Genomic DNA, 16,456 nt, shown 5'->3' with positions numbered 1-16,456 from the left:
GGTGTGTCTGCAGAAGAATTTCAGTTCAATATGTCAGCAATGGTACCATGCTCACCTAAGTGGCCTTTGAGGGTCTGGGGTTCGGGTCCTTGGGGTGACCATTTGTCTGAAGCTAAAATGCAATGGTTAAATTCCCCCAAACCACAAAAAACACTTTCTCACTTAACCCTAGTGTCTGGCCATATAGACATGTACAGTATGTAACAAAACTAATTTAAGCTTTAAATGACATCTCACAGTCTTCAGTGACCAGAACTGGAAAGGTGTCATTAAGTCACTTAAATGTACAACTTTGGTCACATGATAAGATCATTCTCCTGTCTTGGTTCACCAATGGTCATGTAGATATGCTGTAGTTAAATATGAAATCTCGTCTCCAAGCCATGTGCCAACACCTCAACATATGGGAGATGATGTGGAGGCTGTGGCTCTGGAGGTGGAGCTGTCATCCATTTATCAGGAGGTTAGTGATTTGATACCTGGTCCCTGCAGTCTACATGTTGAAGTATCCTTGGGCAAGATACTGAACCCCAAATTTCTCCTGATGCTCCTGATGCTGTGTCACTGATGTGTGAGTGGTTTCTGCTTGTAATGAGCAGGCAGCATTTAGCCACCATGGATAAAACAACCCAACCGAGCAGCACGTCTACCACAGAGGGTAGATTGCCTAAAATGCATCATCAAAGGTAAGTCTGATATAGCTTAAACTTAATGTTAGCTTACTAGCTAATGTCTGACCAGCCAAGAAATTAGCTAAAAAGACACATTCACTTACCTTTCTTTTCTGGGTGACGTAGTGACAGATGAAGTTGGATGTTGTGGAGGTCGTAACACTGATTTTTGAGCTGAAGACTGCATTCCACTACTCTATTCTTCCTGCTGTCATCCACAAGATAATGCTTGAATCCAAATGTGATTATTTTTGGACTATCCCCCTTCATGATTGCTGATTGTGCGTTGGCCTCTGCTGATCTGCCGTGTCCTACTTGGTTGCCAGGTCTGCTGCATTGCACTAAAAATCAATTATGTTTCAAACACAAAAAGTAGCTTCATGTAGAACAATGCAAAGTCTTTCATCAGTGTTACTCAAGCAAGTCTCAAGTCCTCAAATTTATGACTTAAGTCTGACATGAGTCAAATCATGTGACTAGATTCCTCCACGTCTGCTGATGTATTTGTATTTTAGTCATTGTTTAACATTTACATTATTTTTATGTGCTATATATCAATAACATGTCAAATTCTCAACCTTTACTCCTAGCAATACAATTGCCTTCCACAATAACCTGTTAGCACACAGTTTTATTTACTGTATGTGGGAGGGTGTGTGTAGTAAAGAAGAAAAGAGGTGGTTACACCTTCTTGGTACCAAGAATCTTTTCAGCAGCATTCAATGTCATCACAGTAGCCTTTACAGCAATTTCACACACAACAGCATAGAAATACAGTTGTGCCCATGAAGCAGTTAAGCAAAAAGGAAAGTTTACTTACTTTTATTCAACTAAAAAATAGCAAGAATGAATAAATAAATAAATAAATAAATAAGGTGAGCATAATAAAGTAAAACTAAATATTATTACCCAGCATTCGAGGTCCACGTTCCAGCTGACACACACATTACAGAATGGCACTCTAAACCTCGTCTCGTCTAAACCTGTCATGACACATGTAAGACCAACATTTCAGCTCCTCTGTTTTTTTGTTATGAACAGGCTTACTGAAAATCTAATTAAAATTGTTTTAATTCTTGCTTTTTCTTCAAGCATTTCTTAAAGCTTAAAGCATTGACAGTTTGGTCCTTTCTTAAGACATATCAATCATAAAGCAACACATTGTTAAAATATAGCCCATAACTGCATGACGATACACAGGTGTGTCTGAGGTGTGTCCATGATCACATACAGCAGCTTAGTCACTCAAGATGAGCTCAACTGTCAAACCATACAATATCTATAATCCTGTCGGGTTGGGTCACAGTACATGCCCCATGGGGTCCTCTAACTTTACATTCATCCATGTACAAATATACAAAATATATTTAAACCAATAAATATTTTAGGGAGAACAAGCCTGTACAAAACAGAAAAGAGGAAAACAAAAAAGAAACATGTGCATGTTATATCTGGTACTGAGGAGCCTCGTTCATTCCCAAAATGCCGATACTTCCTGTTTCAGGAGGGCTACCCTTCAGTTGCCTGCTTGCACTGAACTGGTGACCATGTTTGATCCTGTTGAATTGGCTTGAGCATTTGTATTCACTCCAGAAGATCATGAAAGAATATTTGATGAATGTGACCTGTGGACAAACAGGACTGGGCCAGGTGGTTTTCTTTGAAAACTGGAAAACCTGACCAGAAAGGAAAAATGGATGAATCTACACAGCGTGTCACTGATCAGTTATTTTGCTAAGACAATTTTATATAGGAACCCACTCTCTGCAGAAAAAATGAAGCCCTTTCTAAATGATGGACTGACATTTCAAACAAATGCTCAATTTGCGATTTTTTTTTTTTTTTTGATACACATACAAGCCACAACAACACAGAAATGCAGCACAACCAACTCCTGATGAATCAACACCAGAGGTCACGAATTAAATTTTACAGGAAGAAATCAGCACCATCAGAGGCTTTTCTTTCCTATTTAAGGTAAAAGAACACTTATACCATCAAACAGGCAGTCCTTCAAGTCCTTCTTTTGAAAATGAAGTTTTAACCCAATGCAATAATCTTCCTAGAACTGACAGCTGCCATCCCCATTATTTAATCTCACAGACTACAAAGGATCTGTAACACACCAGAGATTTTAGAATAGGTGGACATTATGAAGACAACATTCAGAGAATATGTTGATGAACAGCGACACACAACACTGAATAAAATACTTTGAGTCAAGAGGAGAAAAAGCTCCCTCCAAGTCTTTCATAGTGTGTGTCCTTGGATACTCAAATTTGGCACAGTAAACCATTCAGTCAAAAGACACTGACATATCCTCACTGGTGACTCACAAGCTGGTGAACTGTACAAATAACCTTCTCGGATAAGCTTTCATTGAGGAAGAAACCTTTATGACGAATTGGTACACTAAGACTGTCTCAATACCAAATGAAGCCAACTGCTGTCACCTTACCTGAAGTTCATTTCAGCTGTGGGCTCCCAATGCCAACACACAACTAAGTGCATCTTTCCACCCTGTAACAGGAAAAGAGTACAAAATTTGGGGCACAGTTACCACTGGAGTCATATACCTCACCAAGTTGTGGTAAACATCGGCGCAACAACCAGACCTTTGAAGACTGAATGGCTAAACGTCATTACACTATTAGAAATTCAAGCAAAGACAGTCCAGATGTCTCTTCTGTAGTTTTTCTGTTCTCCTTTTTCGGGTGTGCCCATCATCATGAAAATTTGTCTTTATATGTGTGTTGTATATTTGTACATGGATGAAAACACCTGCTTGGAACAGGTTCATTGGTAACAGGTGATAGTATCATGATTGGGTATGAAAGGGGCATCCTGGAAAGGCTCAGTCGTTCACCACTTTACTGCACAGGCTGTGGAATACTTCGTAAAACTGCTGTCCGTGAACACTGTTTGTTTGATTGTATTCTGTTTTTATTTATGTTCTACACAGGGTCCCAGTTCCAGACAGGTGAGGGAATCTTCAGTGAATAAAGCTGCTGCATGTGATCATGTACACACCTCCAACACAATTATGGGCTGAAATTAAGTCACTTTATAATGGATACGTCAGCAACCTTTTTAAATCAATGCAGAGGCCATAAGTGTGTGTGGGAATTGACCTTTTTCCTCAACAAACATAACTTAAATAACTCAGAGGAATTTCAGTGAATTTCAAGATGTGAATGTTATTCATCTGAGACACAGTAACCAAGTTTACATCCGAACTTTATACAAATTACCTGAATTATGGTTGGTGTTATGGTTGGTGGCACTAATTCTTCAGATGGTTTCATGTGTTAATTAGGGTAAGATTACAATCTCCATATTACAACACTCAGATCTGATGTTTCCATCTGCTGCAATGTTTGGTCTCTCTGGTGCTGCTGAAGCTTCAGTAGATGGCACATGCTCCTTGTACAAAATGATTTATGCCCCAATTCTGTTTCCATTGCACTCGCATGGCATTTTGCTTTTATAGGTACAACTTTTCCGTCTCAGCCAAGCATAAAAACATTCTCGCCATATTTCAACTCTTTCTTTGTAACCATAAGCGTTATAAAGAGCATAAAAACAGATGGATGGAAATGCACTTATCATTAAGCATTTATCATACTCCTCCCGCTAATCTAACACTGCATTTGCATACATAACTTTGATAATAAGAACATTTAAAATCATTAAATCTCACATTCCTCACACAGATTCAAATGTGAAGAGTGTGTACTGTGTTTTAGAACGTCACCGTAAAAAGGAAAGATTATAGTCCTGTTCAAAAATGAATAAACATACACTGTGGCACACATGCACGCTGACATCCCCCCATGGACCTGACCCAGGAACACTGAGATGAATGGGCTCAAAGTAACACACAGATTGCACCAATTTTACTCAGTGTTTCATTTTCTACAATTGAACAATTTGAAAGATGCCATGATCACATAAGTATTCAACAGAGGCTTCTAATGTTACATGTCCATAAAATAATGGAATTTTCTATTGCTTTAGTGTAATAGAAAACACAGAAGTAGTGGGACTAAGAACTCATGATTTACTTTGAAAGCAGCACAACAAATTGTGCAAAAAAGCCAAGGGGTATACAGATTTTTCTATAGACATGTATGGGTCCACATGGCTTTGCGTACGTAAGATACTGCAGTATTTATATGAGAGTTTAGTGTTTAACACCTAATTGGTGCCATGGTAGTGACAGTAACATGGTGCACTGACGGTTCCAGAGACGGTCTGTCATAGATGTCCAACAATGCTTCCCTGGGCAGAAAACTGTTTTTCTGTAGTAGATGCATTGAAAACACGTCCAACTGGAAGTGAAACAAACACTCTTCAAAAAAAGGCAGCCAACGTACAAAACTAGAGATGCAGTCAAGTGTGGTTTTCTAAAGCCAACATATCCCCAACCATATTTGCCAACAACCAATGAAGAGATGCAAAAAAGACTAAAGTGATACTCCACTCACATCTTTCTGTGTGTCTCGCTCTCCATCTGAGGTGGGTGATACTTTTGGAGTGGTTCTGGAAGTTTCCATTGACGTTTTCTTTCCTCTTACCAGGTAAACTGGTCACTACTGGTACCAACATGATTTCAAGATGCCTGAAAGTTGCCATTCTCCATGAAGGATAAAACTAAAACAGCCACCTTATGGGGGAGACTGTTTGATAATAAGCTTTTTCAAGTCAATCTTAATACAATGTGCATACTGCATTTGTATAATGACATAGTAATTGATAGTTATTCATTCTGTCCATACTGGCTGTGAGGTGATTCTCCCTGTGCAACTGTAAGATAGGGAAAAATCAACAGTACTCATTCTGTGTGAAAATACATTCTGATATTCAGAAAGAAAAAATGAGACAAATTGAAAATAGATTCTCACCCCCACCTTTTACAGTTTAGTCATTAAGAAGGGCTCGATTTGAGGCATCCTGGTGACTACTGGTCTAAGGTACTAACAATGTTCAAGTCCTACTGGGGATGTTTATTGAATGCCTGGTGCAAAGGAGGGATCACTTTAGCACCAGTGTGGACAGAAAGAATGGTGACAGTGACAATGTACATATGGCATGTGAGTATTGTTTTCATAATAATAATAATAATAATAATAATAATAATAATAATAATAATCTGTTTATAAAGCACAATCCATGCATAAAATGCAACACAAAGTATATACAAGTCAAATGAAACTACACAACAGCAGATAATCACATGTATGATAAAAGCCAAGGAAAAGAAAACTGATTTTAAAAAAGCAGGATAAGGCTAGATAAAACAACCATCAGCTCAAAATAAAAGAAGAAGAAGAAGAAGAAGAAGAAGAAGAAGAAGAAGAAGAAGAAATTAACGAGTAAGCAATGGTTTAAAAAAAAAAATAATAATGTGTCTTAAGTTTTTTTGTTTGAATCTGTCAACTAATTTCGAACCCCGAGGACCTTCAGGCAGTGTTTTGGGCCTAAGATGAGCTTGAATACACATACTGTATCAGTACCTATCCTTTATAGGTCCAGTGTGGAGGAATTAGTGGGATCTATTGGTAGAAATGGAGTAGAGCAATCATGATAATCGTTTCATTAGTGTACAATCACTTGAAGGTAACAGTTGTGTTTTTGTTCTCCTATACCTGCGATCATTAAGTGGCAGCCTGCAGGCCACATCCATCCCACAGAATATTGATAAATTCAGAACATGTGTGTTCTTACAAAAACAGCTTATTCTCCAACTCCATCCTCTCCACTCTGTGGACTCACCATCAAACAGCTTAGCTCCCAGGCTGAACATTCCATGGAGCTGACTGCAGCACACTGACCGACTCCAGAGCTGTCAGAGAGTCACTGTGCTTGTCTGTTAGACACAATAGGATTTATTCACTTGGGTTTGTTTTTGTTGGCCAACTGTTGTATTGAGTCTCAAACTGAGTATTTTTGTTTGCTTCCTGTGATCCAAAAGGATTTTTTTTGTTGTTGTTGTTGTTAGGATAAGGACTCATTCATTGGTAGCTGAACTGTGGGTTTTGTATTGAGAACTGAGGCCTGAGAGCATCTTCCACGTAAATATCTACTCATAATTATGAACTCTCCATGTTTTTAGGAGTCTGTTCAAACTGATGTAGGCTAATGATAAAAACAACATTAATTTGTAAGAAAGTGAAAACATTAATAATAGGCTAATTATACCTAAATCATTTCTCATTTGAAAGTCCAGCCCCCACAGTGTCTATTGATCTCTGATCCCTCTGATCAGGAGGTCGATGGTTCGATCCCTGGCCACAGTCCACATGCTTAAGTATCCTTGGGCAAGATACTGAACCCCCCAAAAAACTGCCCGATGCTGTGCCATCGGTATGAATTCATATGTACATCGCATTGGATAAAAACATCTGCCAAATGACTAATTGTAATTGTAATTGGACAAATGTAGTTGATGACCCTTGTCCTACAGGGACAAGGGAGGGTGAGCAGTTGGTTGCAATTGGTAACCTCACCACTAGATGCCACTAAATCTTACACACTGGATCTTTCCTAAGCAGATTTTGAATGGAGTATCACTAAGCTTTTAATTAATTTATTTTTTTTTTTTTAACACATGCCCATCTTATGGTAAATGGTTTGATTTAAAAACCCAGTTATATAACACAACAGCAATAAATCAACAAATTAGCAGGGATAATAAAAGTATTATCTTGTTAATTTGACAGTTGTATGTAGTGCCATAATATGACAAAACTTCCACTAAAACAACTCCTCACAGATAAGCACTAAAAACTATTATTGGACTGATAGCAGTGGTGCATTTTAAAGCCGATACAGTATGTGTGCTTTTATCAGCCGTAAGCTGATACATCAGTGCGTCTCCATACCAGTACAAACACACAACACTGTCAATAAATAGGTTCACCAGTTATTGCTAAATTTCTATAATTCACATTTCTTAACCTCAACAACCTCATTACAATGTGAGGAGTAATTTAAGGATTTTATTCACAACATTATGTGTACAGTACAAGGTAAAACCCCCAGTTAATAATATAACAAGATTATCAGACTGTCTTCTTAAAGAACTGCTTCTAATCTGAGTAGAAAGAAAGCAAGCTTGAAATAGCACCTAAATCCCCAAGAGGGTGAAAGACACCTAAAAAAAGGCCTTTCACTGTGCTTTCATGTCTTGTTTCTGGTAAACATGCGCTCCCCTCGCAGGGTGAGATGCTGCAGTTGGTACTGTAACACCTCAGTGTCTGATGACTCTTTGATACTTATTTTGTCCAGATTTAGGTAGTCCAGAGACTTGGACTGGGCCCTCTTCCCTTTAAGCAGACACAGGGGTAGTGGAGCATGCAGACTCCTCCCAGGCTCCCCATGGGCCAGGGCTCTGAGGAAAGTATCACTCGAGCTGGGCATACGCCTCCGCCTTCGCCCATTGGCAGCAGGAATGTCGTAGGGCTGGTAGTAGCGATTTTTGCCTTTAAAGATTCGTGAAGATCGGTGGATGCCCAAGTCCACAGATTTCGGGACAGTGCTCTGGATGGAGCTGGCCACGGCCTCTGACACAGAGCCCTTCTCTGGAGTGCCTTCTGACCACTGGTGGGCCAGCTTGAGCAGCTCCTCACCAGTGGTGAAGCCTACCAGATAGTTTGAGTCCATGTGGAGGATCTGGTATCCCGCAACAGTACCTCTGATGGGTGAACATGGGGTGCTAGCACAGCGAGGTCTCTCCGCTTCTGGCTTTAATGTAGCTTTGATGTCAGGTGCAGGAAGAATGGAGACGTGGGCCCTGGACACTCCACTGATATCCATTTCCATCCTTACAGACATATCCTGACAGATGAAAGATAAAGACAAAACATCACTTGAGTAACTCCAGTAATTCAGCAGGTGCACAGAACAAAAAAACTACAGGGCCATATTCATTAAACATCAGTCCTAAATATCTTTTCACCTTTTTGATCAAACAGTAATTCACAAAGGATAATGAGCATTACCTTAATTGCAAGGGGTAGATTTGCACAACTCTCCACTACTGGGACTTTAGAAAAATGTAGTTTGCAGCACTGATGAATTTGTAATCTCTCAGAATGTCAAAATATGCTCTTCAGTTCCCATCTTGTTCAACAGCTTATTAAGTGTACATGAAACAATCACCCAATAAAGTACACACCCAGATCGGAGAATTTACACCCACGTGATAATAGTCACAAGACAGCTGTTCAGCTATTAAGGCAGGAGGTTGGAGTGGATGAATGGGTCAGAAACAGGAATTTTATCTGAAGACAGGTGTTTGAGTCTCATGAGAAACCAAATATCAATGCTGAGGGGTTTTTTTGGACATAAATGACTTATTATTTTCAGTTTTCTGTCACAGTCTGGTACGGTTTAGGCACCAAGGCAACTTGGTTAGGTCGGGAAATGATCATCATTTGGGTGCCAGTAACATTGTTGGCTACAGACACGTGGGTGCAAATAGCATGTGCATCAACAGGTAAAGCCAAATTCATGCCCATTTCTGGATTTACTGGAATAGCTGGCGGCAACAATATGATTTTTCCTCTATTTTCTATCATTGTAAACTCAGTATCTTTGGATAACAATGATGGACATTTTTCATTATTTTCTTACATTTCTAGACCGAATGATTAATCAGTTAATCAAGAGGTAATCTGCAGGTTAACCAATAATGAAAATAATTGTTTACTGCAACCTTGTTATCAGAGCTGCTGAGAACATCTTGTGAATAAGATAATTAGACAAGGATGACTTCTGCAGCATTTTTTCCATATGGCTAGAATACCTGGTTACAATTTATTACAAAAACAACCAACCAAAATAGACTGTTAATGTGTCCATCAAAAAACCTTTTATAGCATAATTCCTCTGTTCCAAACAATCACTGATTTGCCAAGAAATTCCTACGTTGTGATGGAGCATCAGAACTATCAGGACACGATAGCGCCAAAACCATGTAGTGTATTTCACTAAGTTCAGTAAAAACTTCAAGGAATCTATTTTGTTTAATTTAGCATTAATTATTCTTTTTTTTTTTTTTTTTTTTGGTTGTTTGCTTTTAGCATAGTTTAGTTAATCAGTCCCACAATGAATGAGGTGGAGAGTTTTCATTGTGTTCATCGTGGGGACACATTTCTTAAACCAAGTCTCTGTCCTCACACAACATTACGGTTGTGTAATACGGTACGGTAGTGGAGCCATTGTTTACAACAGAGATCCGTTGTTGCTGCTTCAATCGAGTCTGGTGGCAAGGGAGACACCTGAAATCCACGAGGAGTAAAGGAGAAAGTGCAGGCGATAGAGAGACAGGAGATACAGGGCAGGAGGAAAATGCTAGGCAAAGAAAAGGAGGAAATAACACATTGGGCCTGCCAATGTCAAGATGGCATCCAGCTCCAGAGCCTTCCCTTGCTTAGGAGGGAGATTTAAATTGATCCACCTTCTGCCCCTGTATAAGCCTGTAGTCCAGCCACAGCCTCTGACTCCTGGCACTGTGATGACATGCTCACAGGAGACCAATGAGGTTCTGCAGGGCTGCTTTGATACAACAGACTGGGATTTGGTCTATAATTCATAGAAAGAGAACATTGCCAACAGGGTATGCCAACTGCTGTGTGGATGATGTTGTTCCAAGAGAGACTGTGCACTGTTTTCCCAACAACAAACCCTTGGTCACCTGAGACATCGAGGTCCTGTTAATGAGAAGAAGAGGGTCTTCAGAGATAGGGACTGGGAGGAGGTGAAATGGTTACATGAAAGAATTTAAGGTGGGGATTAACCAGGGCAGGGAAATCTACTGGAAGAATGTGGAATAAACACTGAAGGATGTGTGGAGTGGCATGAGGAGTATCATTGGCTACAAGCAGACAGGTAGCCAGGTAACATGGGGGCCGTGAACCAGCAAGTGGAATCTTCAACATATTTGATAGAGGGAAGCCTGTTCACCCCTCTGCCCTAGCTGTTCAACCATCTGCCTTCCCTCAACCCCCTTGTCCTACTGTCCAGCCTCCCCCACCTATGCTCTCTGAACTACGTAGATTCTGCCCAAGCAAGACTGAGGGTCCCTGTGGTGTGGGCACATAATGCGTGTGGAGTACTCCAGCACATCTTTAACCTGAGCCTGAGTCTGGTGAGGGTCCCTGTGCTGTGGAAGAAATCCTGCCTGTTTCCTGTACTGTACCTGAGAAGGCATGCCCCAATGCCACTACTATCTATAGACCGGTAGTGCTGACCTCTCCCTTGATGGAAGTCCTTGGATAGGATAGGTGTGAAGGTTGAGTCTGAAGAGGAATTCATTCCTGTAGTTGCTTCTACAACCAGCCAGTCCAGTGGGAGTGGGAGCCATGGACAGGGGCATCTGGCATGGGCCATAGGAGATATTGCTGAATGTGTTGATGATCTTGGTGCTGAGGATATCCCTCATGTAGTAAATTCAAGATCCCAATTAAGTAAATAAGAACATTCATTTACGGTGGTATTTGTCAGCTTTTTAAATCTGTTTTTTTTTTTTTTTTCATTTCAAGACATAGAAAATTCTCCCTGCACCAAACATCACAGTTTTATTTCAGAATTTTCAGATCTCCTCAACATTTTTATTCCAATTTTTTTCACAACATGTAATGAATTCAACATCTACATTTGCAGCAGACATTGTTAATGTTGGAGCAGTATTACATGATGCCAGCCTGATAGCATCAGGTACTATACTGGAATGTATCTGTAGTCTTTTGTCTCTTCCAGTATTATGAAAATTGATAAGGAATACTTAATAATTGACGTACGTATGTATTATCCATCTAACTTGGCCTCTCAACTACGCTTATGTGAGTACAAGACACCAAGTATCCTCTTTTGGAAAAATTGGACAAAATAACAAAATTAAGGTAATGTCCAAAGTTTTCCATCTGAGAGTGACGTGCCAAAGATACTGAAGGAGGCGGGAGGTGGTAGTTTGGCAATTCTGCATTTTGTTGGCTGAAAAATCTGCCTGGTATCTGCAAGAAAATGTGCAATATAAAATCTCTGTCTAACCCCCACTCCACAAAGAAAACTCACTTTATCTGCTAGCAAATGGGTGCTATTATCAGTTCACACAAAGGTCAATACATCCACTAACAGTACAGTTTTTCAAGGTCTTGCAACCAGCAATAAGTCAAAAATAGGGCGCATCAATTAAACAAAGTAAATCATTGTGGGAACTACAGTCCAGACAGCACCACTGTTAAGGCTGGCGGTCTTTTAATAAAACACCCACTTTATTAGCCGACAAGAGCAGCCATGACATTGAGGGTCACACCATTACTTATAACCTTAGCAGCAGTGCTGCAGTGTTCCATAACAGCAACTGTGGTCATAACCAGGCTAACTGGGATGAAAATGAGGACATTTACCAGTGAGAGCAGAGGCTCATATTGAAATGATCAGGCCAAAGCCTGTCTACAGGACCAATGGGATGCATGACAAAGATCCTGGAAATGAAAACCTTTCAGCCAATTCCCACGACAGCATTACTAACTAATCACTTCGTCTTATCATTGGGGATAAACTGGGCTCCACTATTAGCTCAACTGTGACAAAACCACATCATAAGATATAAGCTAGGTTATGATACAGGGCTCACGCACTCCTTACATGGTTAAAATGAGAATTTTCAAAATATGTAGTAAAACAGAGGATTACTCAAGCAACAACTCAAGGACAGGTAAATTACCTGTCCAATAGAAGTGTCCATTTAGATCCACCACTCTCTCCAATTTGGAAGAACAGTTCCAGGCAGCAGTTTTAATTTCTGTTGACTGTTTTGCCTCGCCGCACAATGAAAAGTACGCCTTTTTGCCTGAGCTTGGCTGAAGGGAGGAGACAGGAGGAAGGCGACTGGTACGGAGTTAGATAATCCCCCTGGCTATGATTGGTTATTTACATTCAGGGGTGGTGGATTTTTTACAGTTGGTTACAGAATTTCACTTTTTTTCAAAGAACCCTTACTCATGAACGCCTGTCAGAATGTAATGACTGTTTCAGCAGATTTAACAAATACTGATTTTTTTTAATGTTATCTACAATACAGCAACTTGAACCACTATGACACGAATCGCTGTAGTGCACTTATGCTGTCAGTAAATTATGCATATTATATTTAATTATATTCTGTAAGCCTGATGACTGAAGGGCAAGAGTGTTTATCCATTACATTAACTTCTTGTAACTTCCATTAACTTTATGTTTTGTTTTACTTATTTACCCCCTATTGCACCTTACATTATAACTGATGGACCATGACAATTATCACAACTGTGTTTGGTTATGTAACTCAGTGAGTAGGTCTGTACTGAACACGTTACAGAACTCATTATACTACAAGAAAAGCAGCATTTCTTGTGGGATCTTTAACAAATGGGAGTGGGATAATGGGCATTATTGCAATTTACTGCTGACAGCAAAAGAGATGATGAGAAAACAATACACAGTGATGCAGACACAATCATAAAAACTAATTTCCCTTTATATACAATTGAGAACCAAAATCTGACTTTGGACTGACTGGTTGGAACTACTGACTTAGAATCAATACAACTAAAAACAGGAGATTGCCATATGTATGATTTTCACTCCAAGCCAATAGGAGGCAGCATATCACCAGAATAACCGCTAACTGCTGCTCACTGTACTCTTTGCCGTAGCTATCTTTGGCTGCAGCTACTTGATGTCATTGGCTACAGTAGTTAGCTTAACTGGCTGTGAAGCAGCTCTTTACATGCAAAAACGAAAAGGCACAAGTGGTACAAGCATTCAGCATGGTGTCGCTGAATGAAGCGCAAAGAAACAAATGCATGCATGTATGAACAGTGTGCAGATATACATCCTTCAGCAGAACCCAGACACTGTTTAATGTGCTATGCCTGAAAGGTTAGGCCATGAAGACTCTATGAAGACAGCTCGAACCAGACACCAAAACAAAGACTGGTATTTACAGTTTAAAGATTAAAGTTGTCCTGAAGGAGACAGAAGACAAAACCAATTAGAAACTGAAGACTGGTGGCCCTCGTTGAAGTTACATCACTCCCTGACATGAGGACAATTGGACCCCTTCTGTGTCCAGCTCCTAACAGCCAAGACTTTGTGTCAAGCTTGGAAGATTTCAGAGGAACAATGGAAGATTTCTCAAAATGGGATTAAAAGGAAGATTAATCCGACATTACTGCTGTAACAGAGCTAAAAATGGGACTGAAACATTAAATGTGTCTGAAACACACAACCTCAGAGCCACTCTGGGACTCCTCCCTCCTCTCCTCTGAACAAAGGAACTCTTGTGTTTAAAAGCAAAACTTTGGATTGTTGACTAGATTTCAGTTGTCTAACAGTTAGAACCAAATGTTTCCAGTTAAATGTACGATAAACCATATATGGATAACCGGTACAGATAAATATGGCACCTGTGGTGTCACTGTACTCCTCCGGGCATCAAAATCCCAGACCTTTACTCATTGTGGTAGTTTAGTAACGAGGTAAAGTTATTTAATGAAATTGTCTTAAGAGTAAAATCAAATGGGATGCTGGTATCATTTCCCTGGGACGACACCCACAGGAGGTAAAGTGTGCCCTAGAAACCGGATCCTCGGGTTAGCTCTTTTTCAAAGTTCATTTACGCATTGAGGTAAATACTCTTGCCTGATCAACAAGAGTACAGTTTTATTATGCAGAGTACAAAATTATATTGCTGAACAAATAATTAGAGGGTTGCTTGTAATAATTTTAATTTGATACCCTATTTCCCAAAACAGATGTTATTTTCCCTACAGCAGTTATACGAGGCAAGTTGGCTAGGCTAGCCAGTTAGCTTAACACTTAATGAGGCTAATTTCTGAACAGGCTAATTACTGAAACCAACATTACATTACAGTAATATTAGAACTGATATTGTCTGTGACATCTGTACTGGGAGCACTGGCAGAAACAGCTCAGAGGATGAGCTTAAAAGAAGGAAGCAGAAACGAACCTGTAATTTCAAAATAAAGGTCTCTGAATATAAATATCATTAATAAAATATTAAAACGAGAGCTTGCGAAAAGTAGTGAACTTGCTGCTGGCACACGTCTCTCAGCTAAAACTTCAGTGGGCTATATTATCGGACTGAAGGTACAAGGTGGTGTTGGCAGACAGGCCAGGCCAGAGCTAGCTGGTTAGCGTGCTAACTTCGGAAGATATATGCAACACAACGCAGACTTCTTTGGCATAACATCAGAACTGGTACTTCTTCATATTCTGTTAACAATGATCATGTTTGAAATGTTTTAAACTGAAATTCTGGCATTATCACATTACACATTTCACCTTAATAGCACTGTCCTGACAAAGACATAAATATTAAATAATAATGCATGCATTTTTCATTGCAATCAATAATAAATACGCATTCTGTTGCTTTGTACATGGTTTATATGTACAAACTATAGAAAAAGGCATCACCATCTTGTCTTTTCAGAGACAATGAACAGGTTATTCTGGAAAACCATCCCTCGACATGTTTCTTTCCCAAAGACAATCACTGAGAGCATATTCAGCAAATTATCACTAACAGGATCACTATTTATGACAGAGATGAAATTTCCAATGCTTTGAGCATTAAAAATGAAATGAAACAATAAACAAATGATTCGGTTTGGTAAATATAAACTAAACAGGGAGGGCGTGGGTTGACTTCCTTTTTATATCATGTTATAAAACCAAGCGACATATTTTGCCGTTTCCTTTGAATTAACTGCTGTCATAATGACAGTGAGAGGAGAGAACATGGATGGAGCAGCGCACAGGCGGATGAAGGCACCCAGGAGCCGCAGCACGATGCGTATGAGCGCCATGGCGCGGCTCGACCGAGCCAGACTGAGTCAGAGGAAAAGAGGCGACAGTGACAGAAAACCTCCCAGAGCATCAGCGAGACAAGAGCAGGCTTCACATCTCAGGCTTCACACACACTTCACAGACAGACGCCCAGTACAGAGGAAACACAGCCCTGATGTGCTGCTGCTATCTATTGCAGCATTTTTAAAAGCGGTACGGAAGATATCATCACATAGTAAAAGATGGCTGTTCGACAGGCCAGGTTCATCCTGCCCGCTGCTGGATGTGAGGCCAGCACTGCCACAAGAGACAAACACGTCTTAACATGAACATGGTCCTTACTGTACCACCCACGGATCAATTCGACGCACTGATCATTTTTAAACATCGATTCTTGTCAGACTTGAATGTCAAGATCAAGACATGGCCGGATCGGGCTGCCGTGTCTATGGATGGAAGAAGCTTATTCACCGTCGCTGTTAAATCCTCATCAAACACCTCCTGGTCTCATAACCTGTGAGCCAACCGACGGAGTGAAAACACAATGAAATACAAACTTGTTAGACTGCGGAGAATCCGATGTTCAACCTCTCCGTCTGCGTGCTGTCCAGCCTCCGCTGTCACGCCTGTGTTCCGTCAACAGCAGCAAAATCAATACTTCCGGCCGACTTTTCACAAAAAAAGCCTATTTTGACATTCCGTCCAGTATTTTTCGCCGGTGATAATGATCACAAGGCAACAATTTTCACAAGTCTCCTAATAAAAAAAAAAACTCCAAAAGAAATAACTGTCTGCTCTGCATATTATTCACTGTTAATATAACACAGGTGAGTTTTTTTTAATCAAGTTACAGTATATCCATGGTTACGTCACACACCCCTCCTGCTCAGTTTCCGGAAGTAAAAAGAAAAAAATGATGCTCA

At 40.0% G+C, this 16,456-nt stretch overlaps 1 protein-coding gene across 2 annotated transcripts; it reads right to left on the bottom strand.

Moving 5' to 3' along the window:
• Window positions 1–6,099: 6,099 nt before the first annotated feature.
• On the bottom strand, window positions 6,100–16,196 carry macir (macrophage immunometabolism regulator). 2 transcript variants are annotated; one of them, XM_076757974.1, is made up of 2 exons: window positions 16,005–16,131; window positions 6,100–8,510 (listed from the first exon to the last, which is right to left on the bottom strand). In XM_076757974.1, the coding sequence occupies exon 2, from the start codon at window positions 8,505–8,507 to the stop codon at window positions 7,854–7,856; it is 654 nt and encodes a 217-aa protein (XP_076614089.1). In that variant the 5' UTR covers window positions 8,508–8,510; window positions 16,005–16,131; the 3' UTR covers window positions 6,100–7,853. The 2 variants fall into 2 exon arrangements, with proteins under 2 accessions (XP_076614089.1, XP_076614088.1); XM_076757973.1 differs by having other exon boundaries at window positions 7,283–8,510; window positions 16,091–16,196.
• Between the last annotated feature and the right edge of the window lie 260 nt (window positions 16,197–16,456).

The sequence above is a fragment of the Chaetodon auriga genome, chromosome 19 (genome assembly GCF_051107435.1).
Source record: "Chaetodon auriga isolate fChaAug3 chromosome 19, fChaAug3.hap1, whole genome shotgun sequence".
NCBI lineage: Eukaryota > Metazoa > Chordata > Actinopteri > Chaetodontiformes > Chaetodontidae > Chaetodon > Chaetodon auriga.
The sequence above is the reverse complement of the archived record's forward strand: the minus strand, read 5'-3'. Positions and strand labels throughout refer to the sequence as shown.